At 46.7% G+C, this 13,163-nt stretch overlaps 1 protein-coding gene across 3 annotated transcripts in view; it reads left to right on the top strand.

Annotated features, from left to right (window-relative positions):
- KIF26B (kinesin family member 26B) overlaps positions 1-13,163 on the top strand; it is a 500,555-nt gene that overhangs the window by 401,336 nt on the left and 86,056 nt on the right. For all 3 annotated transcript variants that reach the window (XM_082469760.1, XM_082469761.1, XM_082469762.1), the window contains 4 exons: positions 848-1,054; positions 6,125-6,218; positions 7,412-7,674; positions 10,537-10,720. In XM_082469760.1, coding sequence (XP_082325886.1) covers positions 848-1,054; positions 6,125-6,218; positions 7,412-7,674; positions 10,537-10,720 — 748 coding nt within the window. The remainder of the gene's footprint in view (positions 1-847; positions 1,055-6,124; positions 6,219-7,411; positions 7,675-10,536; positions 10,721-13,163) is intronic.

The raw sequence follows: 13,163 nt of genomic DNA, 5'->3' as shown, positions 1-13,163 counted from the left end.
GCTGGCCATTTCCCCGGGATTTGAGCCTCTAGAATTGTGTGTGTGGCTTCAGCTTGACTTCTGCTCACCTCAGAACTCTAGGGCAAGCAGTCCATTCCCACAGGTACCCTGGTCAGCCCTGGGGTGGGGCTGAGCTGGGCTGACCACTAGAAATGTCCATGTTCAATGACTTAGGAGGTGAGTTAAAGGGGCACTGCCGCCTGTTTCCCACAGAGACGCACTTTCATCCCTTGAAACGATCATTTCTCTGCACTCACTTAATGGGATCCCAAAAAACATGTTTCAAACAAGTCTTTTATCACTGTTGCCCCTTGGAACACATTTCAAATGCTGGCCATTAAAAACAGGCCGTTTCACCGGCTTCTAATGATGACACTAATAACTGTGGGTTTTTGTCTCTAAGAGTCCTGATGGGCAAGACTCAAGGAGTAAATTACGGAGCTAACTTTTATGTCCAGGGTTTATTGATCTGTGAGCTTCAAGGGAACTACGCCAGCCCCCAAAGCTTGGCAGTCCAGATTACCTTTTCATCTAAGTAATTGGGCCACCTGGGTACAGTTAATTTTCTATTTATATTAACAGGAAGACAAAGAATATGATGTGCCAGTTCTGTAATAAAGAAACAGACGTATCAAAATAGTCTACCTGGTAATTATAAATAAATAGAGTTTTCCCATGACCCGCTGAGGGTTATGCTGCTAATTCATTGTGCATTTTATCATAATTCGTCGCGAGAAGATTCCACGCTGCCCTGTATACTTGTGTCTCCAGAGTACGTGAAGGTGCTCCATCATAAAGTATCCAACTATCTTAATCCCTGTCATTTCCTGCTTTTGTTTCTTAACAGGTGAAAGTCATGCTTCGCATTTGTTCCACGTTGGCTCGCGATACCTCGGAATCCAGCTCTTTCTTAAAGGTGGACCCACGAAAGAAGCAGATCACCTTGTATGACCCCCTGACATGTGGAGGTCTAAACGCCTTCCAAAAGAGAGGGAACCAAGTTCCTCCTAAGATGTTTGCCTTTGATGCGGTTTTTCCACAAGATGCTTCTCAGGTGGGTACAACCCCTTCTCAGGCTCAGGCAATATTGATTAGTTTCAAGAAGCTTTAACTATTCACTAGGACCCATGAGCTGGGAGGGTATCTTCCAGAGCACTCTGAGGGGTCACTTCCACTGTCTACACAACAACTTTTGGAAGCCAATTTGAGTTCCATTGAATAGTTCAGTCCTTTTGAATCGCTGGTGTCACACCTTGGGCAGGATTGTTGTGCCAGGACTTCAACAAAACATACGCTTGGAGAGAAAGAAGAGCGAGCCAATCAGTGAATGGCAAACAGAAGCAGGAAGAGAGCAGGCAGAATTGGAAGTTTCAGGTACAGCTGCATCGAGGTGCTGGCAACTGGTCCATTATGACCCCACTCCTGCCTGGGCTTCTGGGTGTGAGCATGTAAGAAGGGAAAAGATGTTTCAAGGAGCTGGGTTAGAATTAGGCAGGGTTTGGGACTTCCCTGGCGATCCAGTGGTTAAGACTTCGCCTTCCAATTCGATCCCTGGTCCGGGAGCTAAGATCCCACATACCTCTTGGCCAAAAAAACCAAAACATAAAACAGAAGCAATATTGTAACAAATTTAATAAAGACTTTAAAAATGGTCCACATGAAAAAACAAATTAAAAAAAAAAGAATTAGGCAGGGTTCTAGGGCTCCATAGAGGGCAAGTCCTACTGAGGACCTGGAGTGCTAGGCAGGGAAACTGAGGTTAATGTGCAGTCCTGTGGCCTGGGTCAGGGGAGCGGAGAGGAAGAAGAGAGGCTAGGGATAGCTGGTGTGTTAGTTAGCTATTGCTGCATTGTAAACCACCCTAAGCCTAGTGGATTAAAACAGTAAGTATTTATTATTGCTCATGAGTCTGTAGGTCAGCTGAGCATTCCTCCGCTCCTAGCTCGGCTCACCTGTGTGTCAGTGATCAGCTCTGGGTTGGGTCGGCAGCTCTACTGATCTTGGCTGGATGCTATCACATGTTTGAGGGTTGGCCAGTTTTAGGCTGGTCCAGAATGGCCTTGGCCAGGTCACCTGGTCTGTCTTCCATGTTGTCTATTATCAACCAGCAGGCTGTCTTGGGCTTGCTCTCATGGCAATGAGAGGATCCAAGCTTCCAAGCCTCTTGAGGTCTAGGCTCAGAATTGACACATCATCACTTCTGCTGAATGCGACTGGTCCAAATTCGAGGAGTGGGGAAGGGGCTCTGACTCTTGATTGGAGGAGCTGCAAAGTCACATTGCAAGGGGCAAGCACACAGGGAGGGGTGGAGAATTGTGGCCATTTTTGTTAGTCTGTTATGAGTATAATTTGGAGGCTTCTTGGGGGCCCAGGGTGCCAAGATTCCTTAACCAAGGCTCCTGGAACCGATCCCAGTAAGAACAGATGTCTACTAGAAGATTGACTTACACCATCTGGTGCAATTCATCCACAATGAATTGGTGCAACTGGATCTTCTAGTAGATATCTATAACCCAGGTAATAGGTGTACAGTGGGCTACTTTGCCTGCATTTTGGCATCAGACACCTGCACCTTCCTGATAAATTTCCAGCACTTCCCAAGATTTAAACAAAACAGTGTGCACTCGGGTAACTAATAACCTAGAGCAGAACCTGAAGACAGGGTGCTGATGGCTACCATTTGCAGCTCTTGCTAATTTCCTCCATGCAGTATCTGAGTACAGGAAGTAGCAATGTTCACACAGACACCATAGGCACTTAGCACATATTATAGGCTCCATTCATTAGCAAGCTAAGCATGTGGTTTCCCCAAAGAGTTTTACCATGAGAAGACAAAGTACTTTATGAATAAGTTCTGTAGTTTTTCTCCTCATTATATTTTTTGTGTGTTGTACCACCCAGTGGGCTCACTAATCTGAACCTGACATTGGGTCTAATAAATGGCCTACAAGTAATTTAATTAACACAGTTAAAACTTTTCAAAAGCGAATCTCCCTAAGTTGTAAGAATTCCAAAGCAAACCCTAAATTAAGTGTGGACTATTAATGAGTTTTAGATTTATTCCGGAAAAGGGAGCCATTTTTATCGCTAGTCTTTGCTTACATTTCACACTTGGTTCCAGAGCTCATATGCTCACTCTTACAGTTGCTCTCGCTTCAGAATGCTTGCTTTTGTTACATTTCCAATACAATAAATTACATTTCTATATGAATTTGTAGTTTTCAAGAAGTTTCATATACATCAACCCATTCGACTCTTCCTGGAATTCTGTGGTATTGAAAAGGGAGGTAGTGCTGTTTTCACATTACAGACAAGGAAACTGAGACTCAAAAATTCAGTCTCTCATTCACAGACTCTTTCCTGAGTGGACATCTGTCCTGGAGTCTTCCTATTAACCAATCCGCATCCCGCTCAGGATGGTGTTGTATCTTTGCCCTCTCGCCATGTCATCCACTATTTCCTAGCAGTGTGTCCTTGGGCAAGTCACTCCACCTGTCTGGGCCTCAGTGTCCTCATCCATAAAATGAAGACAAGATCAAAATGTGCCTCATTGGGCTGCTGATTCACTGTGTGGATACACACGAGGTGCTTAGAGCAGAGGCAGAACACAGTGAGTGCTCAACAAATGCTACCGTTTTTACTATTCTGTTGTCATTGTTAATAGTAATATCATGCCGCCGGCGTGGCCAGCCTCAGCCCCCTTGAAGGAGCACCCTCTGGGCCTCCGAAGCAGGAAAGCAGGAAAGCGTACAGGACGGGCCTCTGCTCTCAGGCCCCTGTTGTTGGCCTGTGAGGCAGCAGCAACCACCGTGGCCCAAGGCGGTCATGAACTTTGCTTTTACCCGGTCTCTAAGGACATCAGCTTCCTGAAGCTAAGCAGTGATTAGAACAGTCCTTGCTCCTCCTTATAAGCCACACTCAGTACCCTCAAGTGGCCTCGGCAGTCATCAGCTGCCCATTGCTGGGGCATACCTCTGCTGGTTCTGGCTTTGGGGAGGTGTCTTAGTCCATTTTCTCTGCCTTAACAAAACAGCAGCACAGACTGGGTAGCTTATAAGCAACAGAAATTTATTTCTTACTGTCCTGGAGGTTGGAAGTCCAAGATCAAGGAGCTGGCAGATTCAGTGTCTGGTGAGGGCCCCTTCTTGATTCATAGACAGATGTCTTCTCGCTACGTCCTCACATTGTGGAAGGTCCAGGGAGCACTCTGGGGCCTCTTTTATAAGGGCACTAATCCCATCCACGAGGGCTCCACCCTCGTGATTAATCACCTCCCAAAGGCCCCACCTTCAAATACCATCACACTGGACATTCAGTTTCAACATATGAACTTGGTGGGGTAAGGGGAACACAAACATTCCATCGTCACCAGGAAGGGTGTGCAGGAGGACTGAGTCCTGCCGGTGGGTAACAGGCTTCCTGCACACACAGCCCTGCCTGTGGAGTCCACTTGGGAAGGCTCCTGCTTCTCTAGGCTCAAGGGGAAAGACAGCAAAGGGCCTCCAGGGGCCATTGTCAGCTAACAAACACCAGATGGACATGTTGCTGACTTCTCTCTTCTCAGTGGACACTGGGCAAGAATTCTGCAAGGGGAGGCCTGCCCACCCTGCGCCCTGTGAGGCTGCCCCCATTTCCCTCTGTCCTCAGGCCTTTGGACGGGTGATTCAGTAATGTGTGCGGATTTGGTCCACACACAACCATCTTTCTCTTTGCTGACCTTGAATCTAATACAGTTTGTTTTATGTATGGCTCAAGGTGAGCTCTCAGCCTCCTAACCCCCATCTCACTTTATGTCCGAGGAAGGCAGAGTTCATTCGGTGATAACTTCTCCTGGCTCTGCAGAGGCACCGTTAGCAAATTCCATCAAGATTCCACCTCAATCTCAGGGTTTAGCTCCGGACTCTCATTGCCTAGGCCCTGGGGGTGAGACAGATCCTGTGGTCCCCACCGCAGCCTCGTCCTGCCACCCTCTTCGTTCAGGAGGAGCCCCCAGCAGAGCTGCTGAGGCCATCACCAGAACAGTTGACAGTTGTTAGGACTGTGGTTTTTCAATTTCGGTTCGGGAGAGAAAATTGATTTTCAAACACTTAGGTTCATTGTGCTGTTGCAACCTGGAGCTGAATAACTACATTCAGTGCCGAGGCTGCAGTTCTCAGATTCCCACTGGGAGGCACGTTGCTCCGATGCCCGCTGAGCCCCGGGTTTGCACATCCTCTGAATGCTTCCAGATCTGACTCTGGTGCTGAGGGAGAAAGGAAGGTGCAGCACACGGTGAGTGATTCTGTCCTCCTGCTGCTGTGAAAGCCTCAGATGCTAACCAGAGAGATTTCCCAGAGCCCCAAGTTGGTTCACAAAATTTATTTTCTTATCATTTGCAGAGCGCTGTATTGGGTGTTAATGGGGAAATAGAAAATGTTACCAAGAGACTGGCCTCTGTCTAAGGATGTAATAATCACATTGGAGATGAGACACATAACAGGCTGAAGACCACCCATTGTAACATACTGACCAATGGTGATTAATAGTATATACATTGAATGTATCTAGAGAGAAAGAAAGAAAAGGCTGGTTTTGAAAAGAGAAGGATGTAGATGGAGAAAGAGGAGAGAGTTAGGAAGACAAAGCAGACATGCATCACAAACCTCCTGCTTAGATTAGAACTATAATGTATCCCAACGTCGCTTTCCTGAAATGGCACATCACCCTTTACCCTCTAACAAGCCTAGCCATTTCATAAGCTCTGAGTGTGTGTGTAAAGGGAGGATCTAGTTAGCAGAGGGTGAATGGAATATTTAAATACTTGCCCGGGGTGGAGGCCAGAATGGCGTGAGGTCCATGAAAGCACTCTGCGTTCCCGTTCCAGCCTGTTCGTGCCTGGTCTGCAGAGACAGCAGCTGAAATGTACCACAAATTAGCAGAAGGGCGGCTTGCATTTAGTGTGTGTAATGCTCAGGCTTGCGAGGGGGTGGGAGGTACGAAGGGTTCTGTGCACCTCCAGAACTGCGTTAGAGCCGACCCATCTGGAAATGCCATGGCTCTGGGACCCTGAGTCCCAGGAAAGCAGGTGCAAGTTTCCATTGTTAACGGTCGACTCACACTTTGTGTCTCCTCTTGTGTCTGCCAGGCTGAAGTGTGTGCTGGAACCGTGGCAGAGGTGATCCAGTCTGTGGTCAACGGGGCAGACGGCTGTGTGTTCTGTTTCGGCCACGCCAAGCTGGGTCAGTGAGAGCTTTACTTTTTCATGCTGCTTGCTGGATTTCCCAATCACTTTATCCATTCTTCTGTATTGTACCCAGAGTCCTCGGATGAAGGGAAAGGTGGTTTCCCGCAGGTGCTGAATTGAATAATCATGAATAACCATTTCTGCTTCTGAAATATAGATGCTCATCCTAAGTGGATTCCCAGTCATCTAGGAAAGCCTTAGAGTCCAAGAGATGCACAAAAGGAGTAGTGGGGTTGTTCCCACTCGGTCCAGGTCAGGGGCATGCCCAGAAAGCCAGCAGGAAAATTACATTACCTGAGCAGGGGTTGCCGGGGAGCAGAGAGGAACCCCCTTCCCCAGAGGACTTGGGTTCAACATAATGCCAGAGGAGAAGCCACCAAGCAAAGGCCAGACCACATTAGCACCTGTCTGGGGAGATCAGTCTGCCAGCATCCTTGCCTCCCACCACCCAGCTGTCGGGAATCCACCTGTGCTGAAGCACCTGGGAAAGGCGGCCGCCGCACACCTCTGTGAGGGTTGGATGACTGAATCCCCTTGAAGTGCCTTCTTAATCCTGACCTGTGTCCATCTGCTCACCAGGTCTTACTTTACATGCTTGATAAGTTAGTAATTTGGCGAGTTCCAAAAAGTGTCCCTGGGCAGAGCTTCCAACAGCAGCTTTGCAATGATGGAGCCAGTTCTAGGCCAGATCGGAAAGCCCATTTCATCTCACTGCCATTTCGGTCTTCTTGATCTCTGATCAAAGCAGTGATCCAGATTTTAATGGAATTTGCCCATGCAAAATATACACAGCATTTAACTTGAAGAAGGATATAAAGTGTAAGTATGTGGAGTGAATCTGTGGGGTGATGGTAAAAAGAACCACATTAGTGATGGAAGACTTCTGCCTTCCCAGCATGAGGAAAACAGTACGGAAACTGGATACCTTGTAATATTTGGGATCCTCCTCAAGGTCAATTGTGATTTAATCTTGTCATTAGTCGGGGCTCTCACATTCTTTATTATAGCTATTCCATCAATACTACTTGGAAATGTCAAATGTTTAATATTTCTCTCACCTTTTCATTTCCTTTCTTCCCATTCCCCACTCCCCATGCCTTTCTCCTGCATCCTTGGCATCTATTCTTGAGACTATAGAATGAGGCCTGGACACTCAAGCTGCTTTTGCTTCTTTCCTCGCTCTCCCAGGAAAATCCTACACCATGATCGGAAAAGACGATTCCATGCAGAACCTTGGCATCATCCCCTGTGCCATCTCTTGGCTCTTCAAGCTGATAAATGAACGGAAAGAAAAGACTGGAGCCCGTTTCTCGGTGCGGATCTCAGCCGTGGAGGTGTGGGGCAAAGAAGAGAACCTTCGGGACCTGCTGTCGGAGGTGGCCACGGGCAGCCTGCAGGACGGCCAGTCTCCGGGCGTGTACCTGTGCGAGGACCCCATCTGTGGCACGCAGGTGATTGCTTCTGGGGCTCGGCCAGCTCCGAGGTGGCTCATCCCTACCTCGGTGGCTGGGGTAGTTCACCTCGTGACTCACTCAACATGTAAACGGGGGAGGCTTGCAAGTGTTTACTTTAAAGTGAACTGAAACTTTACGGCCTGCAGCTGCAGGGCCAGCTGCTCGCCCAACCTAAATATTTGTACCTTGAATCTAATTGACAATGAGCAGGAACCGCAATTGTTGTAGCATTGGGGGGAAATTGAATTCACTTTCTTTACGCCCCTTTCAAAAAAAAAAAAAAAGAAAATACAATCTTCCTTTTGTTTAGCAACAAGCGGAAATGTTTACTGCTTTGCACAAATAGCTCCAGCCATTACTGGGGTTGTTTATGGCTCTATAAACTGTGTTTCTGGCACTGGTTTACAGCCGGACTAGTAATGCTGTAGGAAAAAGTAATAACCACTTTCTAATTGGAACCATGATATAATTGCTGGAACCATGGAAGCCAAGAGAAGCTCCAGTTCGCCTTTTCAGGATGTCATGCCTGTTGTGAGTGTTTCTCCCTCGCTGTTTGACAGCAGAGGTGGGAATGACCTGGGAGGACCCTGGTTCATATCCAGAATAATCAGTTTTTCCCAGTCTTTAGCTATAGGCTCTATTTATTTTCTAGTTTTATCAGATGCCTCCTTTTTAGGTAGGTGTTCATTTTGGTAAGCACCTGCCTCACCCCAGGTGGGACTGTTTTCTCGGGTGAGGATACCCACTCTCTTACCCCCATCTACTCACACCTGGCCATGTTCTTCCCCTGCTTAGAGCACCTCAGGTCCTTCCACTTCCATTAGGAATCCTTGTGATTCGCAAGGGGCCCTACACAACCTTCCAGCATCACCTGCCACCACTCCCCTCCTGCCACTCCTCTTAAATTACATTTAGGTCCCCTAAGAAAGCAGTGCCCCTCAAACTTCAATGTGCATAAGAAGCACTGGAGATCTTGTTAAAATGCAGGTTCTGGTCCCGTAGGTCTGGGATTGGGCCTCTGATGACGCATTTCTAACGAGCTTCCCAATGGCGGACCACACTTTCAGTAGCAAGGCTCTAAGGTACCAACCATCCTCCCTCTTTTTACTCTGGGCCTTTGAACATCCTGTTCCCTGTGCACAAAACGCTGCTGACTCCTCTCCTCTGGCTCTTCATCTGGCTAACTCCTTATTTGTTGGCTATCAGCTAGTTGGCACTTCTTCCAGGAAGCCCTCTTAGATGTTTCTCCTGACTGTCGATTGTGATTGCCTGGTTAGTTATCAGCCACTCCCAAAGGTCCATACCATGTCTGACTAAAATTGGCTCTTCATAGTTTTAACAGATGCATCAGGTACCATTTGGCTATGAAACCTAATTAGAATGCAAACTAAGTGGTCATACAAACATTAATCCAGGGGCTCTCAAACTTCAGTCTTCATCAGAGTCACCTGGAAGACCTGTTAAAACACAGACTGCTGGGCTCCACCTCTAGAATTTCTGATTCAATAGGCCTGGGATAGAGCCCTCAAACGCGCATTTCTAACAAGTTCCTATGTTACGCTGACACTGCTGGCCCAGGGACCACACTTTGAGAACCACCAGTTTGGAAGCATAAGATATGCTCAGACCATATCTACACAGCACCTGTGATGGAATCAGTGTCACCCTACCCACTGCTCCCACTCCAAGCATTACTTAGACATTCAAGTATGCTATAACCTCCATTCACTTTTATAACTCCTTTAATGAAGTTCCACAGAGGTGAAAGCTCTGGTTAACTGAAGACTAAGAAAAAGAGGAAGAGACCAACATCCTCTTTACCTTCTTGTTGAAGAATCTTAAACATTCTTTGGGTTATCTTTTCTGCGATAGTATGTATAAAACAACGAGCACCACAGAACCTCTCTTTGAAGTTTGAGGATTTCGATGGTCTCAGGTTCCAAATATCGACTCTCATGGTTCAGAATTACAGGTGCAGTTAGAGTCAGAATAGAGGACTGTCAAAATTTGACCCTAAGGCACATACTCCAAATCATTTCTTTGAATAAATCAGAAATATTAGTTTACTTTTCTTCCCTCCCACCCCTAATAAAGGAGTGCTGGTCAAATGCTGATAATATTGCTCTGAGTAAGGTTTACTATAACTGCCAAGGCATCTCATAGGATTTGGACACGTGGCCCACAGTCCTTCTTTAATCAGTTAATGAGTATGCCATGAACATGAATTTAGCAACTAAAGATAAAATAGCCCTTAAATGATATAGATGAGACATTCAAGTATCTTGGGTGTTTTCATATGTCTTTTACACTTACTCCTTATTTATAACTATGCTAGTAAATGTGGCCTAAAATTGGCTCTAATTAGATAGCTGGGAAAATTGAGAATTGAGTTAAAGCTAACTAAGTTTTTTCACTTCTTTGTGATACCAGTACTATCTGGACTGAAATCACACTTTGCAACCCACCTGCTTCTAAACACTCTAATCTTTGAAATCAAGATGCGGTCACATCCCTCATGTTTTCTTAGGTACCTGGATTGCCCAGGATGTTGGTTTGCTGGCCTCTGCGGAGGTCAGGGTGGGACACCTGCCCCCGTGGATCACCCAGATACAACCATTTGCTTTTCACACCTGATACAGATTCTACTTCAGTTGTAAAATGGGTGAAAATATGTTTCATCCAATAAGCGTGCTCAGTGTTAATTTCAGATATGAATAAATTAAGCTGAGAATTGCACGTGGGTAGAGGCCCTGGTTCCAGAAGGACGTCCAGCCTTCAAGAATGCGGAACGGACAGCCAGGCCCGAGTGGCAGGCACACCGCCCGCCTGCAGCTTCAGTCCTTCCCTTGTGTCTTCCAGCTTCAGAACCAGAGTGAGCTGCGGGCGCCCACCGCGGAGAAGGCCGCCTTCTTCCTGGATGCTGCCATAACCTCCCGGCGGGGCAGCCAGCAGGACTGCAATGAGGACGACCTCCGCAACTCCCACATGCTCTTCACGCTGCACATCTACCAGTACCGCATGGAGAAGAGCGGCAAGGGGGGAAGTAAGTCTGCCTCTGCCCTCCCTGGAGAGAAGCCTCTCCTCAAGGGCAGCTGTGACCTTTTAAAATGTAGTACGATCTGACCAGTGTGGAGTGTGCCGATGTGTCATTCAAGACCGTTGTGTAGTCTGGGCTGACGTTTGCTTTCGAACAACCCAGGGGAAAGGGCTCACTTGGTAAAGGTGATTTACAGATGTAATTGCCATGGGAACGTGAGAGAACAAATTTTAAAAAGAAAAACAGCTGCTTCATAGTATCTTTTTGTTCAAAAACCTTAAAGGTGCTTATCACGAAAGACCAACATGTATCTACCAAAGCACCCTGGCAACGTTACTAATCAGTAGCTTGAAGCCACTATATGGACCGGAAAGAAACAAAACCATGTCTTTTAAATAGTCTATAAATCAGACTTCTGAATAACGAACCAGATTCTGGTTGCCTCCCTGCCTCAGGTAATGCCCAACTGTGACATTTCTCTGTAAAAACCTATGCCCAGGGCATGCTCTGTGAGCAAACTGCACTGCCGGGAACCCTAATCAATGCTTATACCGTCCGCTCTTGGCTGTTTTCAAAGCTGGCACCGACCTCGGTGCAGCGCTCCATCCTTTGTCTGCCAAGTACTATATACTCTATGCTCAGGAGCTGAGTACCAGCACTCAGCTGAGTGTCTCCGGTGGGATCCTGGGCAGTGGGCAAAGTAGTCGGTGGACCTCACTGGGCTTTTCTAAGGCAAGTGTGGGCCACAGGGCTGGGCTGGCTGGGCAGCAGCTTCCAGAGTCTCTCTCTGTCCACTTCTACAGGGCTTTCAAAACGTAGGCAACTGACCCCCAGTGCTCTCCAAATGATTGCCTCAAGGACACTGGATGCCAGTAAAACAAACAAAAACCCTGAGTTAGGAGACTAAGCCTGGTGCCTAGAAGTTGTGCAGCTAATTGACTAATGGGAGGCAATCAACTAACCTAATTCCAGACGTGCGACCGGGACCTGTGGATGGGCTCCCCAATTTGGGCTCCTTGTTGCCCAAAGACTTGGAAACCGGTTTTCCTGGAGATAGCTCTTGGGGGCTTCTGTTCCCCCTTTCCACATGGGGGAAGTGGAAGCTCCCTCCTCCCCCCATCTCAATGCCTTTGTTGGCCCAGTCTTCTGTTATTGTTCCTACTCCTTAATTGTTGTTATTTAGTTCAGGTTTATGAGGTATAATTTAAATTCAGTAAAACTTACCCTTTTTATGTGTTGTTAAATGAATTTTGGCAAATCTATTCAGTCGTGTACCCAGCACCACTATCAAGATATAGAACAAAGTCATGGCTACAGAAAAGTCCGTCTTGCCCTACTATTCAGTCCCCTCCCCAGCCCCTGGCAAACACTGATCAGATTTTTGTCCTTATATAGCCTTGCCTTCGTCCAGAACAACATGTAAATGGAATCATGTGGTCTATATGTGGCCCTTTAGTGTCTGGCTTCTTTCATTGAATATAACGCATTTGAGATGCATCCAAATTGCTGCATGGATCAGTCATTCACTTACATTGCTTGCCTCCTGCTCCTTAATTTTGACTGGGCCCAGAGATGCACCCCTACCCCCACCCCCAGGCCTAAAATCTCACCAGATATCCTCGCTGGGGCCAGAGTTCCACTAATGCAATCTCAGACCCACCGCCTTGGCTACCTGCACTGACTGCTGCCCAGGAATCAAGAGGTACTGGCCCTCACTTGCACCCAGGGACACGTACCATCCGCAGATCAGATCGCTCTTGACAACCAGTGATGGTGATAAAGGTCTGACTGGGGATGAGCAAAATATTTTGAATGCGAGTCTCTCAGGGGAGATTGATTCTCAATGAAGGGCTCGCGTCATGTACAGCACTCCTGTTTAGAATAACTTGCTTATAGAAGGAAGCAAGGGATTAGGATAGGGATGAAATGATCCAGAGCTTTAAAATCTGTAACAAAATTTGATCCACAGTTCTCCTAACAATCTGGGAGCTGGCTCTAAATCCTGCCCTCACTGATTTTTCTGAGTTATGTCTTAGCAGCATGAATGTGGGAATCTGAAAAATGTTTATTTTATTCTTTTAAGCTACCAATAATAATCATAATCAAAGCCTGCAGTGGATTCTTGTACTCGCAGCAAAGGGTGGCTTTTAAAAGATCTGACTCTGGAGCCAAATGGCTTCCAAATGGCTCTGAGCAGAAAAGCTCAGGAGGGAAGGATAATCCCTCCTTCTAGGTTTCTAGCCAAGTTAAAACAACTTGCTTTCAGTTTTTCACTTTCTTTCATGGTTCTGCTCTCAATTTGAAATCTGAAAGTAGGGAGGAATCTTGAAAACAAAGAAACAATTGAATTATTTCAACTTTAAGAACTTAACGTATAGCTTCCACAAAAGTGTAGGTTAGGACATTCCCTAAACCCAACAATCCACCCAAGTCCTCACCTAACAAATCC

Source organism: Balaenoptera physalus, assembly GCF_965194825.1.
Source record: "Balaenoptera physalus genome assembly, chromosome: 1".
Taxonomy (NCBI): Eukaryota; Metazoa; Chordata; class Mammalia; order Artiodactyla; family Balaenopteridae; genus Balaenoptera; species Balaenoptera physalus.
The sequence above is the reverse complement of the archived record's forward strand: the minus strand, read 5'-3'. Positions and strand labels throughout refer to the sequence as shown.